We start from the raw sequence: 16,193 nt of genomic DNA on the forward strand, positions 1-16,193 counted from the left end.
ATTGATAAGCCTGGTATACTTTTGGGTATTGAGTTTTTTGAAGGTCCAGTGGACATCTTTGTTCCTTTTATCACTGTGGAGATTGGAATTTGATCAAAATTTTCTAGGTGGGATTATTTATGTGGTGGAGGATTGTGCTGGTCATTATGGAGGATAGGTCTGAGGATATCCTGGAGGGCTGGTTTAGTTATGACAAATTTTCTTCAACATGTGAATGTCATTAAAGTATTTAATTTCTCCATCATAAATGAAACTCAGTTTAGCTGGATACAGGATTCTGGGTTGAAAGTTGTTTTGTTTTAGGATGTTAAAGGTCAATGACCACCCTCTTCTAGCCTGAAAGGTTTCAGCAGAGAGATCTGTAGTCATTCTAATATTCTTCCCCTTGTAAGTTAAGGTTATCTTGCATCTAGCTGCTTTCAGGATTTTCTCTTTCATGTTAACTTTAGTGAAGTTGATTATGATATGCCTGGGGGATATCTTATTCGGGTTGAGTCACGCTGGGGTTCTGAAGCTGTCTACTATCTGAATTTTAGAATCCCTTGGCATGTCTGGAAAGTCCTCTTTCATAATTTCATGAAGGAGAGCCTCTGTGTTTTGTGATGCAAATTTTTCACCTTCAGGGATTCCTATGAGGTGAATATTAGTCTTCTTTGAATTATCCAAGAGCTCTCTGAGTAAGTGATCTGTTTTTGCTCTCCATTGGTCATGATCTTTGGATGCTTGAGACTGTTCAAAATTTTTGTCTGCAGTGTCAGAGATCCTATCTTCTACCTGGTCCATTCTCTGAACAAGGGATTCAATCATACTCTTCAGATCTTTAAGGGCTGCAACCTCTTGTTTCAGTGTATCGTAATCCTTGATCATTTTATCTTTGAAATCATTGAATTTCTGGGACAGCTTTTGAATAATCTGAAATGCCAGTTCCCTCCTTTCTTCCATTCTGTTGATCTTATTTGCTATCCAGATTCTGAACTCAATTTCTGACATTTCAGACATCTGTTTATGGAAGGGGTCTTCAATTGTACTTGCACCAGCCTTCCTTGGGGGAGTTGATCTACTCTGGTTGTTCTGGTTACCAGAGTTTTTCCACTGATTCTGCCCCATGCGGAATTTGCACCTTTCGGAGACCATCCCTAACACCGTTCTGCCAGTGACTTCTTCTGATTGTCTCCTGGATGTGCGTAGCCAAGGCCCTGGGAAGTGGGGAGATGGTGGGCTGGGCGATGTAGCCAACTGGCAGGAGTCAGTCATGGTCATGCACCACCAAGAAGCAAAGACAGCAGCCAGGAAGAAAGCTGGGCACAGAATGTGCTGGCTGGTGGGATCAGTCTGTGTGGAAGAAGCCTGGATCAAGCAGTTCTCCCAGAGCAGGAACCAGACAGGGGCTTGGTCCCACAAAGGTGGGGGAATGTTGCTTTGGGTCTCCTTTCGCTGTCTCTGTGGGCAAGGGGGGAGGGGAGGGTGGACTGGAAACTCAAAATGGAAGTGCAAACGCCAGTTCAACTTTTCTGCCTGGGAGAGGGTGTTTGGAGTCTCAGCAGGGTCCCTCCCAGTAGTAGACCCCCTGTGAGAATAGGTCCTCAGATTATCAATCACCTGTAGGAGACTCAGAGGAATGACTGAAGAGGAAATAAAGGAAAAGCATACCTTTCTTGGAGGAGGAGATGGACACTTTTCCATTGGGTGTATTATGTAACTATAGATTGCCTTCTAGGAGTCGCCACTTGCCTCAGCAGAGGTGTCCTGCCGGTACCACTCTTTTCTCTGCTGGACTCCCAATCTTCGACTTTGTTGGGTGTTTTCTGAACTTTATCCTTTCCTCTGGACAGGAGCTTCTGTGGGAGGCTGGTACCTGTCAGCCATCTTGATCCCCTCTCTCTCTGAATTCATATTCCATCTCATTTTTTTTGAATAAACAAGGGGGATAAAAATACAATGGCGGTAAATATAAGTGTTTTGTTTTTTATTATGTATTTATCACCTGAGCTATAAAAAACATTTCGAGATAAATCCATCTCCGACATTGCCAAGGATCCTAAAATTGTACACTTATTGTAAGGAGAATTTTTACTAAAGATTCATTTCTTCTTTAAATATACTATAGACTATCCAGATGTTGTTTTATATCTTGACAGTACTATATTTCTACTATCTAACTTATTCAGTGAAATCTTTTCTTGAATCAGTAATCAATCTAAAAATAAATTTTAAAAATGAAAAATTAGCATGTGTACTACAAAACATATATAACTGTTATGTATTTATAAAAATAAATTAAAAAGATAAAAAAACAAACAATTAAAGTCTAACAGAAAAGAGTATTTGATGTAAATGCTAAAAATATAAAGGTACCATGAAAATTGTGATTCAAATATAGAAATTTAAATTTATATTTAGATATATTAATACATTTTATATATACCTCCCTTGGTTCAGATATATTTTTTTCATTATTCCATCAAATAAAAATAATATTTATCTTTCTCATTATCTAGATACTTCATCAACTACAATGCTGAAGATGAAAGATTTTTCAACATTGATGCCAATACTGGAACCATTAAGACTACAAAGGTTCTTGACAGAGAAGAAACCCCTTGGTACAACATCACAGTTGCTGCCTCAGAAAATGGTAAACTACTTTTTGTATCATAGGAAATGATGTCACTTTTACCTGAAGGCTAATACTGAGATTTCCTTGAGAGCAAGGCTCTGACCTTTTTTTTATTTTTGATGCTAGGGTGTTGCAGATGGCACAGTGCATATTAGATGTAAGTACTCATTGTCAGATGCAGTGAATACATCTGATATATTTCTCCTTCTGTTATCTCAGCATAGTTATCAGAAATTGGCATCCTAGAACACTAGTCCTCATTCCTAAGTCAAGGACATATGTTTCTTCTCCTAATTGTGGTATTGGCATTTTCTTCTGCATATTCCTTACTTAATCCATCAAGACATGGGTAGAAGGGTCCCTCAAATGTGGAATAAAAAAAGAAGTGAAGATATATAATTGGGCTTTGTATGTTTTATCAATACAACATACAAATCTTCAGCTAACACCTAATAGAACTTATAGTGAAAGGCTAGCTCTTGGAACATCAACAGCCAGGTCAAAAAAAATCTATGACATAAAGTTGAATAAGACTCTTTTTCTACCACCATGTGGAATATTGTGTGTGGTAAATACATAAGCTCAGGAAAAAAAAAAAACCATAAAAACCAAGTCTAAATGAGAGAAAAATATTTCTGAGTTCTTAAAGATAAATAAGATTTTGCTTAAATGAAATTAGAGTATAACTTTAAGAAAATACATCACCTTCACAACAATAAAGATTTCCTTTGTATATTGGGAAGTAAACCAAAGGTAACAATTATCCTACTTTGGAATTGCATACAAAAATTATATTTGTATTTATGAAAGGTTTCAATCTTGAGAGAACCATAAATATATTAGGAAGTAAAAGTGCATTAAGGACTGTGCTACACAAAGTGAAAATGTATTCTTTTTTTAATTTCCAGAAGATATATAATACTAAAACTTTTTAACAGATTCATGTGGATTTGGGTCACATAGGATATAATTTGTCCTTTTAAATTGCAGAATTCCATAGCTTCTAGTATTTTCACACAGCTGTGTATCCATCATCACAAACAATTTTAGGAACATTTTCATTGCTTCATAAATGTCTGTCATCCCTTAGTTCTCAACCACAAGTAGCCCTCAACCCAAGTGAAGAAACCATTAATCTACTTTTTCTCTATAGATTTGCCGATTAGTGGTATTTCATGGGAAAGAATCATGTATGTCTTTTGTGACTAATTTATTTGACTTAGCATTATATTTTCACAGTATATCAGTGTTATAGTATGAGTCCTCGGTAATTCATTTCTTTCTATTGCCAGCAACTATTCCATTGTATGGATAGCCCACATTTTATTTCTCCGTTCATCAATTGAGAGACATTTGTGTTGTTTCTCTTTTTTCCTAAAATGAATAATGTTGCTATGAGAATTAGTGCGGAAGTATTTGTGTAGAAATGTTCTCATTTCTCTGGGGTATACACCAAGTAGTGAGATTTCTGGTAACTAATGTGGCAACTGTATGGTCAATCATCTGAGGAACTACCAGACTGTTTACCAAAGAGGCTGGACCAAATTATATTCCCAGGTTTCCCACATCTCCTGTTCTCACCCACATTTGTTACTCTCTTTTTGATGACAGTTATTCTTATGGTTGTGAGGTGATAACACATTGTGGACTGAGTACTTTTATACTGATCTTTGTTACATAGTGATCATCAGGCTACCCTCACCTGTTCTAATTTACCTGTCCTTCTTGGGTTTTTGACATCTATAAAATTAGCCGCAATGGCTTCCATTAGATTTTGTTATCAACAGGATCTTCTCTTTGAAAGAAAGCTTTAACTAATTACTTTTGAGAGGGTATTATAAAGAATCCATGAGTAGGTTAATTCATGATCATTGTGGGTTGTTTGTATTTTCAAAATAGCCAGACTAGGTGTACTTTATTTGTGTGTCTGGTTGTGTTTTAATGACTTATTATAATATCACTTGAAAAAAAAAAAGAGAGGAATTAAAGGGTTACTTAATCTAAGAAAACATTGATGAGCACACTGAGCATAAAAGAGAAATCAGAGAAGAAAATCAACTCCAGAGTCATTTCAATGAAAAGCTGTACTTTCGATTAGTTATGATTCACTGTTTTGTTCTAATTAATATTTGCATCAGGTAGAAACTAATTTGTGAATACACATGAGTATAAAGTTTACCATGAAAATTACACCATCTACAGTCGTTATCAAAGGAAATGCCTATTTTCACTAAAGTAACGTCCTAATTATAGGTAAAACTTTTTTTTACCATGTGCTAATATTTCATATGGGGATTGAGTGACTCTCTACTATGAAAAAGAGTATAGTAAAGTGTACATTTTAAGTTTCAGATAGTGATTATGAAATCTTGAAAATTACCTCAGTGACTATTACTAAAATATAATTGAATCCTAATCCTAAACAAGGGTATAGAAAGAATGAGCACTAGTTAAGATGTTATAGCCATGAGGGGATATTGTATTTAAACACTGCACATGTACGCACTGGCTGCCTGGACTAATTTGCCTGTTAATATTTTCAGGAGTCCTTCCACATACAATTGTTTGCAACCTTAACCTCAGTATCAGCCATATTATCAAAATATTTTCTGATACAATCTACATTAAAATTTGTATTTGATACTTTATCAAATCACATTGTTAAAAACATTTCTCATGTAACAATTTCTGAAGAGCCAGGGGTTTTGTGAAATGACATTTAGTAATGAATGTTTGATAGTTGTTTGTTTGTTTGTTTTGTTTTGTTTTATGTCTCCCTGAGTATAAGAGCAACTAAGAAAGAAAGATGCCCCCTCTAGGCAGGTGAAGTAATGCATCAGGATTTAAGAGCAAATGATGGCAAAATTATCTCCCTGTGTAAAAAAAAAAAAAAAATCAATGTGGCTTCCTCTTGGAGAAAAATTCTTATGTCAGAGGCCCAGTGTGAGAATACCAGGTGTCACAGCTGAAGAGCACTGAACCGTGCAGATGGGACCTGGATGCAGTGTAGCTGGTAATTACGTGGTGCTTGACTCTGACTTATTCAACACTGTGTTTCCAGGTGAGAGTTTTTATTTGGCCTTCCAGTCACATGGAAAAGGCAGAAAACATCAGTCTGGGCTGATACCCTCCTGTTGCTGCCAAGCATAATTATTAGCTATCTTGCATTTTGTATGACATACTTTTAAAGGTATATCATCTTAACAAAAATATCTATGAAATACAAATGACATTTAATTACTGTTTTATAAAGAAACTGAAGCTCACATACGATATGAATCTAAATAATCTGATTCCTAGATCTTGGCTCACTCCATCATGGCTCTGCAGGGAGGCTGGAGTTTATTAGGCCAACACATTCATTTATTAAGTATTTTACCTGACAAAGGCTTATTACTTATTTTCAAATGCTGCATTGTGAAGTCAATTTATTTTTAAAATTGTAAAGAGGATCATATTTATTAGATAAGTTCAGTAAGTTGTCTATGGTCATAGAAGTAGAGAGTATTATATTATCATCACTATCCTGTGATATAGTTCTTACTAAATAAATACCCGCTGAACATTTCCTCCTTGGGTAACAATGCTTCCCTCCATGTAATCCATGATACAGCTGTTTGGTAACTTGTATTGCATTTCTATTGCTATGCAACAAGTAATCACGTGATTTTCTTCCGGTCAGAAGTCCACGTGGGTTTCAACTGGTTTCCCTACTTCTATGGTATTCAACTCCCAGCCTCAGACCAGTACTGGTCCATGGCCTAGTCTGTGTTCTATTAGGAGCCTGGTGGCAAAACTCCATCTCTCCCAACTCCTCCATCATCTCTCCTTGGAAAATGTATCTTCCATGAAACTTAGGAACTGGCCACCCAGCAGGCGATGAATGGGTGGTGGGTGATCCAACAAAGCAGCTTCATCTGTATTTACAACTGTTCTCCATGGCTCACACCACTGCCCAAGCTTCTCCGTACCACCAGCCTGTGGAAAAACTGTCTTCCATAAAACCAGTCCCTGGTCCTGAGAGGTTAGGGACTGCTGCTCTAGTAAGGTCTCACAAAACTGAAATCATGTGTTAGCAGGACTGGGCTCTTACCTCGCAGCTCTGGGAACTTTTCTGAATGCTAAACTTTCTTTCAAATTTACATGCTATGGCTCAATCTTCATTTTATTCTTCCATCATGTTACTATCCCCATTGTTCTTTAGGACTTGCCTAAATGATCATTAGTGATTGCCTGACAGCCAAATCCAATAAGAACATTTTGTACCTTATCTTCCAATGATTGTTTGTGATATTTATTATATAACCATATTTATAGTTCTTTCCTTTTTCTTAGAAATTTTTATTTTCTCAGGTATCCTTCTAATATGTTGATATGATCTACACTCATGTCTATCCTAAACTATGCTTTCATTAACTCAAACATAATTGATAGGTGATGTGGTATTTTAGGCACTAAGAATAGTGAAGATGTTATTTTGCCTGTGAGGTATTTAGGAATCTACTACATAAGACAAGGTAAGCAGATAAATTATGGAGATTTACTGTAGCATTATGGAAAATTACTGTTGCAACAGGATTTTTTAGTAACGGAAGGAACACAAATCCATTGTAGTTTGATTTCTCTAAGAGGATCAGTGAGGGTTTCATAGAAAGGATAATGCAGGGATTCATCCTGAAGTGAAGGAGGAGTGAAGGCTGGCCTGCATATTCTGTTCTGATTCCAAATATGCCTGTATTTGCATATGAGTTAGGATTCTCCAGAGAAACAGAGTAACACGGTGTGTATGTGTTTGTGTGTGTGTCTACATGTATATGCATATTAAAGGCAAATAGATAGAGGGGAAGAGAGCTAGATTTACTACAATACAGTAGAACCCCCATCATTGACCACCTCCCTACAGTGACCACCTCCTTAAGTTGACCTAATTTTCATAGACCTGACATGCACCATGTGTATCTATCAATACAAGAGACCTAGTTCCTTATGTTGACCACCTCCATATGTTGGCCAGTTTGTTACACACCGTTGGGTGGTCAACTTACAGAGGTTCTATTGTATTTTAAAAGTTGGCTTATATGATTATGAAAGCTAGTATTTCCAAAATACATAGACTCAATATTCCACTTTGAGACTGACAACTGGTAGGCCATAGAAACAGGAAGAGCTTCTGTTCAAGTTTTAAGACTGTGAAGCTGCAGAATTCTCTCCTACTTGGGGTTAAGTAAATTGATTGGATGAAGCTCACCAACAATATGAAACATGGCCTGCTTTATTAATCTACCAGTTTAAATGTTAATCTCATTCAAAGCCTTTCACAGGAACACCTAGAATAATTGATGACCAAATATCTCTGCATCCTACTGCCAAGCCAAGTTACATGTGGAATTAACCACCACTGTACCCTGTACTTTATCACTCACACTGGTGTCTAAGTGATTGTTCATTCATAATATTTGGATTTCAACACTGATTAATTGTCACATTGTGAATTACCTGAGTGCTATGCCCACTACTGGTCTCAATATATTGAGACTCAAATTTCTTGGGGAAAAGCCTCAGTATTTTAAATTTCATACCAGTAGTTATCTAAGTGTGTTCTCTGGGAAAATGGTAATGAAGATCCTCGGGCTTCACTCCAGATATACTGAATCAGAAACTCTGTGGCTGTGGCCCAACAACCTCGATTTTATCTGGCCCTCCAAAGGATCCTCATTCATTTGCTAAATCTTAAAGACCTTTGCCCTGTGAAATACTCATGAGATATAAATGTTAGGAAGCATAGTGTCCAATCAGAATTTGATTTGCCACTTCGTATCAATCCCATGGGACACATATGCCTGCAGATACCTACACACATTTTCTGATTTCCTAAGAAATAAACTGCCCAAACAACATGAGTGAATTTCCATCACAGACACTGCCCTCTCTGTTCTTGGCTTAATCCTGTGAAAAACATGTATCATGCCTTTAATCACAGTCCCCAAACAGGCCAAGATTTTCAATAATTTTACAATTCTTTCATCCCTCAGTACCCAATTTTCAATTTGTTCTGCTTTATGAATAGTTATTTATTTGTATGAACTTTTACAAATGTACATCTATGAAATATTTATCAATTTCTTAGACAATTTTACAGTTCCTTTTCTTCTACAACTAGGACCTACTTTTATGCACACTTTAAATATAGCTCTTAACGTATTTTATTGTAACATTTTTTTACCTGTAAAAGATTGTGACCATCTCAAGCCTTGGAATCCGAATCATAATATCAAATACTAAGTGAATTTCCCGGTACACAGAACTTCATTAATACAATTTTGTTAAATACTGAGATTTATATGCTCATTTCTGCATCTACTTTATCTGGCCAACGTCTTCATCACTCACTCTGTAACACAATGATCACTAAACTATATATTCCTCAATCAACGTAAAATATCTCATTTTGCCCACTCTGTGCACTAAATATAAAAATACATGCCAAATTATCGATTTTCCAAAATAGAACTCTATCATTCATTGCTTGCCGAAAGGAGCATAATTCAGGGAGATGCTGTTTTATTCAAACCTACAATGTGTCTGAAAACTTCTACTGACAAAACCTAAAAATGAAGCAATTCCTTATTGTGTACATTGATAGGAATGCTCACATCAGGTCTCTGTTTCACTTTTTCTCTCTAAAGATCATAGACATGAATCAAATCAATGATTACATGTTCTTTATTCATTGATCCTTTTTTTTTCAACTCTCATGGAAAAAATATTCAAAACTTAGAAGCTACAAATATCAAATTTAATTTTACTGTTGATTTCAGGTGACAGAAGTGTTATTTAGATTCTGTAAACATATTCCTGGTTCAATTTTGATCTTGAGTTATTTTTCATTAGCAGCTGCATCTAATAACATAAAAACTCATCACTGTAGAGTGTGGGCTTTTAAGTCCCTGTAGCTGCTACACATTATTTTGCTATTATCAATGTGCTTATTTTGATGTATGCAATTTGTCTTCCACAGATATATTAGTATTACCAATTTCCCCTAACACACAAAGAAATTCTAATTGGCACAGTCTTAGTAGGTAATGAGAAAAACATACAAATAAATTAATATTGACTTAGCCAATATAAAATAATCAAATAAAATACTCTTCTGAAGAGTTTGTATATATACAGAGAGGTGTGCATATATGTTCACATATGTATATACACACATAATTTATGTATCAATGCATACTTATTTCCCCGCAACAGATTACTCTGAATATAAAGACTTAAAATATCAATAAAAAAATAGTGCCTCATGTAATTTCTAAGGGTAATAAGAAGCGAACATTTTAAGTAGGTTATTCAGATTCAGAAGCATTCATAGGATTTTCATCCAGATTTTAGAGGGGGCTTCAATTATTTCAAAGTGTGTCTAGAGCCTTGGGAAATAGTTTTAACATCTCACTCACATAGTTGGCAAGTGGGTGCTGGTTTTCAGCAGAATTCAGTTCTATACTTTGTGGACTTTTGTATAGGGCTATCTAAGTGTACTAACTACATGGGAGCTGGTTGACTGAGAATGAGTTACCTAAGGGGGTAATGCTGAGCTTGTCATTTTTTTATCACCAGGATCAGGAATCACTCAGTGTTACTTCTGCAATATTTTATTATTAAACTAGTCAACTTTATTAAATGCATGAGGCCATTAATATGTATAGGAACACCATGATGAAGTGTCAATGCCATCTTGGAAATGGCTATCAGAATTCATTAGAAATCCATTAGAGTGTTTTCTGTTCCAAGTAACAATAACAGAAACAGATGAAGAAATAAATCCAGTTTGTTGTAAGGTTTAAAAGATATTTATTTGCTCCTATACCTGTAAAGTTCCTAATACGTCAAGTTTTGAGTTTGCTTTTATTACGTCTCTGTCTTCATTTCTCTGTTGTTTTTCCTTTCCTGCATTGTTTTTTATGTCATATTTCGACTTAGTATGTTTATCGTATAGTAACAACTAACAGATACTATAATAATTGTTAAATATTAAAAAGATGAGTGTCACTTTGAATTGGGATATCTGTACCCCAATTCACATCCTGAGAAAATAGACTGTCATTTGCATGGCCATTAAAAATGTTGCTGCTTCAGGACATTCTCATTTTCAAGGTATTATGGGGTACAAATTTTTTTATTACATGGATTGTTTGTATAATTTTTGAGTCATGGTTTTAAGTATGACCACCACCCTGACAGGGTTTCTCCTATCTATTATGTAGGATTTATACTGAAATTGTTTTGTGTGTAGATATACATATATGTATATATATACATGAGTATATATGTATCAATGCATAATTATCTATGGCCGTGTAACAGATTACTCCAGTTAGTTGATTTCTGTTGAGTTTTATTTCCTTCTATGAAAATGTGTGCTCGTGAGTTATATCGAATTTCATAGCGAGTGCATATGGTGTAAATTGTTCCATTCTTTAGAACTTCACTTAAGATAGTGTTGTTCAGTTCCATCCAAATTGTTGCAAAAGGCATAAAGGCTTCTTTTCCATTGTTGACTAATATTCCACGGTATATGTGTTAATCCATTCATGAATCAATGGGCATTTGGGGTGATTTCACATCTTTGCATTGGTGAATTATTCTGTGATAAACATTCACATACAAATGTATGTTAGAAAAAATGACTTATTTTCCTTCGGGCAAATACTCAGTAGTGGGATGGCTGGATCAAATAGTAGGTTGACTTCTAATCATTAGAGGCATCTCCATACTGGTTTCCATTGAGGTTTGCTAATTTGCCATCCCTTTCTCCCTGTATCCATGCCAACATTTGTTTTTAGACCTTTAGTATAGGCCATGATGACTGATAATGAGCCTGTGGTAGGGTTTATATCTCATTGTGATTTTAATTTGCATTTACTTGATGATTAATAACACTGAATATGTTTTTCATATGTTTATTGGCCATTTGTCTATCTTCTTTTTCAAGGCTGCTATTCTTTTGCCCACTTTTTATTGGGGTTATTTGATTTTCTTCTTGATGATTTGCTGGAATTCTCTATCCAGTTATTAGTCTTTTATTGAATATATTGAGAATATTTTCTCCCATTCTATAGGCTATTTTCTCTATTAATTATTTCATTCACTGGTCAGAATCAGTTTCATTGTGTCCCAATTATTTATTTTTATTATTTCTGTGATTGCATTAGACATCATCTTTATAAATTATTTGCCTACACTAATACCTATAAGAGCTTTTACAATAATTCCTTCTAGAGTTTTATAGTTTCAAGCCTTCCATTTAAGTACTTCATACATCTTGAATTGATTTTTGTAAGAAGTGCATGTGTTTCACTGTTTCATTCTTCTGCATGCAACTCTCCAATTTCCCCAGTGCCATTTATTGAATAGAGTGTCTTTTTCCCAGAATATATTGTTGTCTCCATTTTCAAAGATAAGTTGGCAGTATGTGGATGGTTTTATATCTGGGTATTCTGTTCTCTTAAATTAGTTGATATCTTTATTTTTGTGCCAATACCATGTTGATTTGGTTAACTACAGCCTTGCAGTATAGTTTGAAGTCTGGTAACACACATATGAAACCTCCTGATTTGTTCTTTTGCTTAAGATTGCTTTGGTTCTTTGAGCTATTTTCTCTTCTACATGGAAAAACCTTGGACAAGATATATACCAGATGAATTTACAGACAAATTTTACTAGACCTACAAAGAGGAGTTGTGTCCATTCTGCAGAAATTATCCTATAATATTGCGAAGGAAAGAATCCTTTACAACTCATTGTACAAAGGTAATATTGCTTTGATACTAAAGCTGGGAAAGGACACAATGGGTGCTAAAATCCTCAATTAAATACTAGCACCTAATTACACAGCATATCAACAAAAATAACCTACCATTATCCAGTGGATTTCATTCCAGGTGTGCAAGGATGGTTCAATATATGTAAATCAATATATATGATTCACCCCATAGACAGAAGCAAAAATAAGTATTATATGATCATCCCAATAGATGAAAAATAAGCATTTAACAAAATTTAGCACCATTTCATGATAAAAACTCTCAGAAAACTAGGTATGGAAGGAACATATGTCAAAATTATGAAAGCTATATATGACAAACCCAGAGCCAACATACTGAATGTAGAAAAGTATAAAGCATTTGTAATAAGAACTAGAACAAGACAAAGATGGCCAGTGTTATGACTTCCATTCAAAATAGTCCTGGAAATCCTCGACAGAGCTAACAGGCAAGAGAAGGAGATTAAGGGTATCCCGATTGAGAAAGATGCAGTCAAACTATCACTTTTTGCGATAAAATTATCTTATAGGTAGAAATCATCAAAAATTCCACCAAGAGACTCCTGGAATTTATAAGTAAATTTAGTATAGTCTAAGATTACAAAACCAATGTCCACAAACCAGTCACCTTTCTATCCAACAATAATAGTCAAGATCAGATTCCAATCAAAAACACAATACCATTCACCATTTTTACAAAGAAAATAAAATAACTGTGAATATACTTAACAAAAGAGGTAAATATCACTAAAAAAAAGCTAAAAAACACCGAGGAAACAAATAGCAGATGATATAAACAAGTAGAAAAACCCACCACCTCATGAATCTGTAGAATCGACATTGTTAAAATGCCTGCACTACCCAAAGTGACTTAACAGATTCAATGCAATCTCCATGAAAATACCAAAGTCATATCTAGATAACATTTCCCAGATCTAGAAAAAATAATGCTTTATGTCACTTTAACTAGTTTCCTTCAGCTGTCTTTAAAAATTATATTTAATACATGAAATTTCTCCATAATTGAAGTGGCTAAAGAACCTGGTTATCCATTTTGGCTCAAGACTATGTAGGCCCATATTTTTGTTATCCGCTGTAGTCAACTCCATTAAAACCTATGAGGTCCTATACAATGAAGAGCAGTTAGCAGTTTAGTGAGGCAATTATAATATTAACTAGATTTTATTTTCTATTCTTACATAATACATTTATATGATTTACTAATTTTATATCCCAATCTCAATATCATATTCTAGAAAAATTAGAAAAACTTTATTTATTCAAAAGAAACTCTAATAGCTCAAGCCATTTTACACAGCATTGCTGTGTATTTGTTTTATAAATTTTTCTCTCCTTAACTTTCTAGTAGCTCTTCTAATTTTCTCACAGGTACTGTATCAAGTAGTCTTGCTTTTCTAACTTAGAAAAGTGCTTCCATATTTTCCTGTAGTCATATCTCTAACTATAATCATTACTATGGTCATTAATACCCATAAACCTGTCTCCCTTCAGGTTAACATAAATGAACTCTTCCTGCTGGGTCTGTGGCCACCCCACTGTGGTTGTCCTGCACCCTGTCTTTCTGGTTAACTCTGAGCCATCACTCTATGAATCATCTTTCACCATTCCTGCATTCTCTCATTTTTTCCTCTCTAATTCATACTGGTCCTCAAAAACATGCTTTACTTCCTAACTAAAAAAAAAAAAAAAGTATTATCCAACCAAAGCAAAGATGGAAAACCCTTGATTCAGAGGTCTCCTTCAAGTAAAGCTCTATTATTCCATATTATTTACTGAAAAGCTCCTTGAGAGACTGGCTATATTCACAGTGGGCACATTAGTTCTTTTCTGTACTCTTAAAACCTACTCTGATAACTCTCTTAACTTCACTATTTTACAACTACTCCTGTCTTCCATATTGCAAAATCCAAAGTGTAACCCTCATTCTTCTACTTATTCAACATTTGGTATAACTGACAACTCTTTAAAAAAAAACAACAGTTCTTTCTTTGGCTTGAGGACACAATATTTTCTTGAATTTCTTCTTTCTTCCCTATTCCTTTCCCCTCGGTGTGCTGCTTAGTTCCTACTCATTTTTTTAGACGCCAGGATAAAATTTCTTAAAAATGAATCACTGTACACTTTCTGTTTTTAATTAACATTTTAATATTTAATTTAACCAGCCTCCTCATTTTTCTGTTCGTTGATTTGTCAGGCATCACAGTTATGGACTTTAGACATCTTGAGTCATCGCCCTGTCAAATTTGACAGGTTGATAAAAGCATCATCACAACAACAATAGCAACAACTGACAAGCAACACATTTAAACCATATGATACAGCACTAATAAAACATTTTACTAACTACAATGGCATAAACTAAATAAACCCCTCCTATTAAAAATATTATATACCTTACTGGAGTGGAATTAAAAGAAATCATCTTATACTACTTGTAGTAGGCATATCTGTGATATAAAGGCAAACTTTCAAAATAAAGAATGGAATTAAAAATAGACAATTTAACCTAAAGAAATCTGGTGGAACTAAATTAGTATCAAAACACACTTTAAACTAAAAAACTGTCATAGTGGTAAGAAAGTCCATTTCTATTAAAAGAAAGTAAATTTTATCAGGGTTATAAAACTAATTGAAACTTTTTATTCAACTAATAAAATATGTTCAAACTAAAAACACCATGAAAAAGACTAGGGGCAGATATCTCTTAGAAATACTTTAGTACATGGATGAAAGGATCAGTAATTAAAAAGATGTTTTTAAAAAGCATTTGGTATTTGACTATATAGACAGTCAGTGCAATACATTTAGAGTATATGTATCAATATCAAACATGCATGTCTTTGTTTCTCTCTCTCTCTCTCTCTTTTTTTTTTTTTTGAGATAGAATCTCCTCACTTTGTCACCCCCGATAGAGTTCTGTGGCATCATAGCTCACAGCAACCTCAAACTCTGGAGCTCAAGCAATTCTCTTGCCTCAGCCTCACAAGTACCTGGGACTACAGTTTCCTGCCACAAAACCTGGCTATTTTTAGAGACGAGGTCTCTCTCTGACTCAGGCTGATCTAGTATCTGTGAGTTCAGGGAATCCACCTGCCACAGCCTCCCAGAGTGCTAGGATTACAGGTGTGAGCCACCGCACCTGGCCCCATATATTTTCTTTGATGAAATACTAAAACAAATAGATTATGTGAAAAAATTTGGTTAACATAAGTTGAATTGTCTGAAAACAACACAATCAAATTGGGTGATACTGTAGAAATTATTTGTAGGTCAATAAGGGAGATGGATAGACTAACAAACAAAATAAGACAGAGCAGTGAAAACTGGCTGCAACAATGGAAGTCAATTATTAATTATTTAATGAAGTATTATCAACTTCACAACCATGCAAAAGAAATATACTAATATTTGTTGGTATTGTTTGGGATTCATTGACGGTACAAAGAATTAGGTCATACTGATTGCATTTGTAAGGTAAAGTCCCTCTTATAATTGTGTCCCATCTCCAAGAGGTGTGCCCTATGCCACAACCCCCATCCCCCTTCCTCCTACCCTCTCCTCATCCCTTATTCCCCTACCCCTACCTTGTATTAGATAATCTACTACCTTCATATTAGAATTGAGCACATTGGATTTTTACTTCTCTATTCTTGTGATGCTTTACTAAGAAGAATGTGTTACTTTAGACCTTTTGTATTAACCTGGATTGAGTATACTAATATTTAGAAGTGT

General features: G+C 34.9%; 1 protein-coding gene across 3 annotated transcripts in view; it reads left to right on the forward strand.

Moving 5' to 3' along the window:
- CDH18 (cadherin 18) overlaps positions 1–16,193 on the forward strand; it is a 276,573-nt gene that overhangs the window by 211,233 nt on the left and 49,147 nt on the right. For all 3 annotated transcript variants that reach the window (XM_003789537.1, XM_012805011.2, XM_023513077.1), the window contains exon 7: positions 2,499–2,635. In XM_003789537.1, the coding sequence (XP_003789585.1) occupies positions 2,499–2,635 (137 nt within the window). The remainder of the gene's footprint in view (positions 1–2,498; positions 2,636–16,193) is intronic.

This window comes from Otolemur garnettii, unplaced genomic scaffold (genome assembly GCF_000181295.1).
Source record: "Otolemur garnettii isolate 467f Iridium unplaced genomic scaffold, OtoGar3 scaffold00033, whole genome shotgun sequence".
Lineage (NCBI taxonomy): Eukaryota > Metazoa > Chordata > Mammalia > Primates > Galagidae > Otolemur > Otolemur garnettii.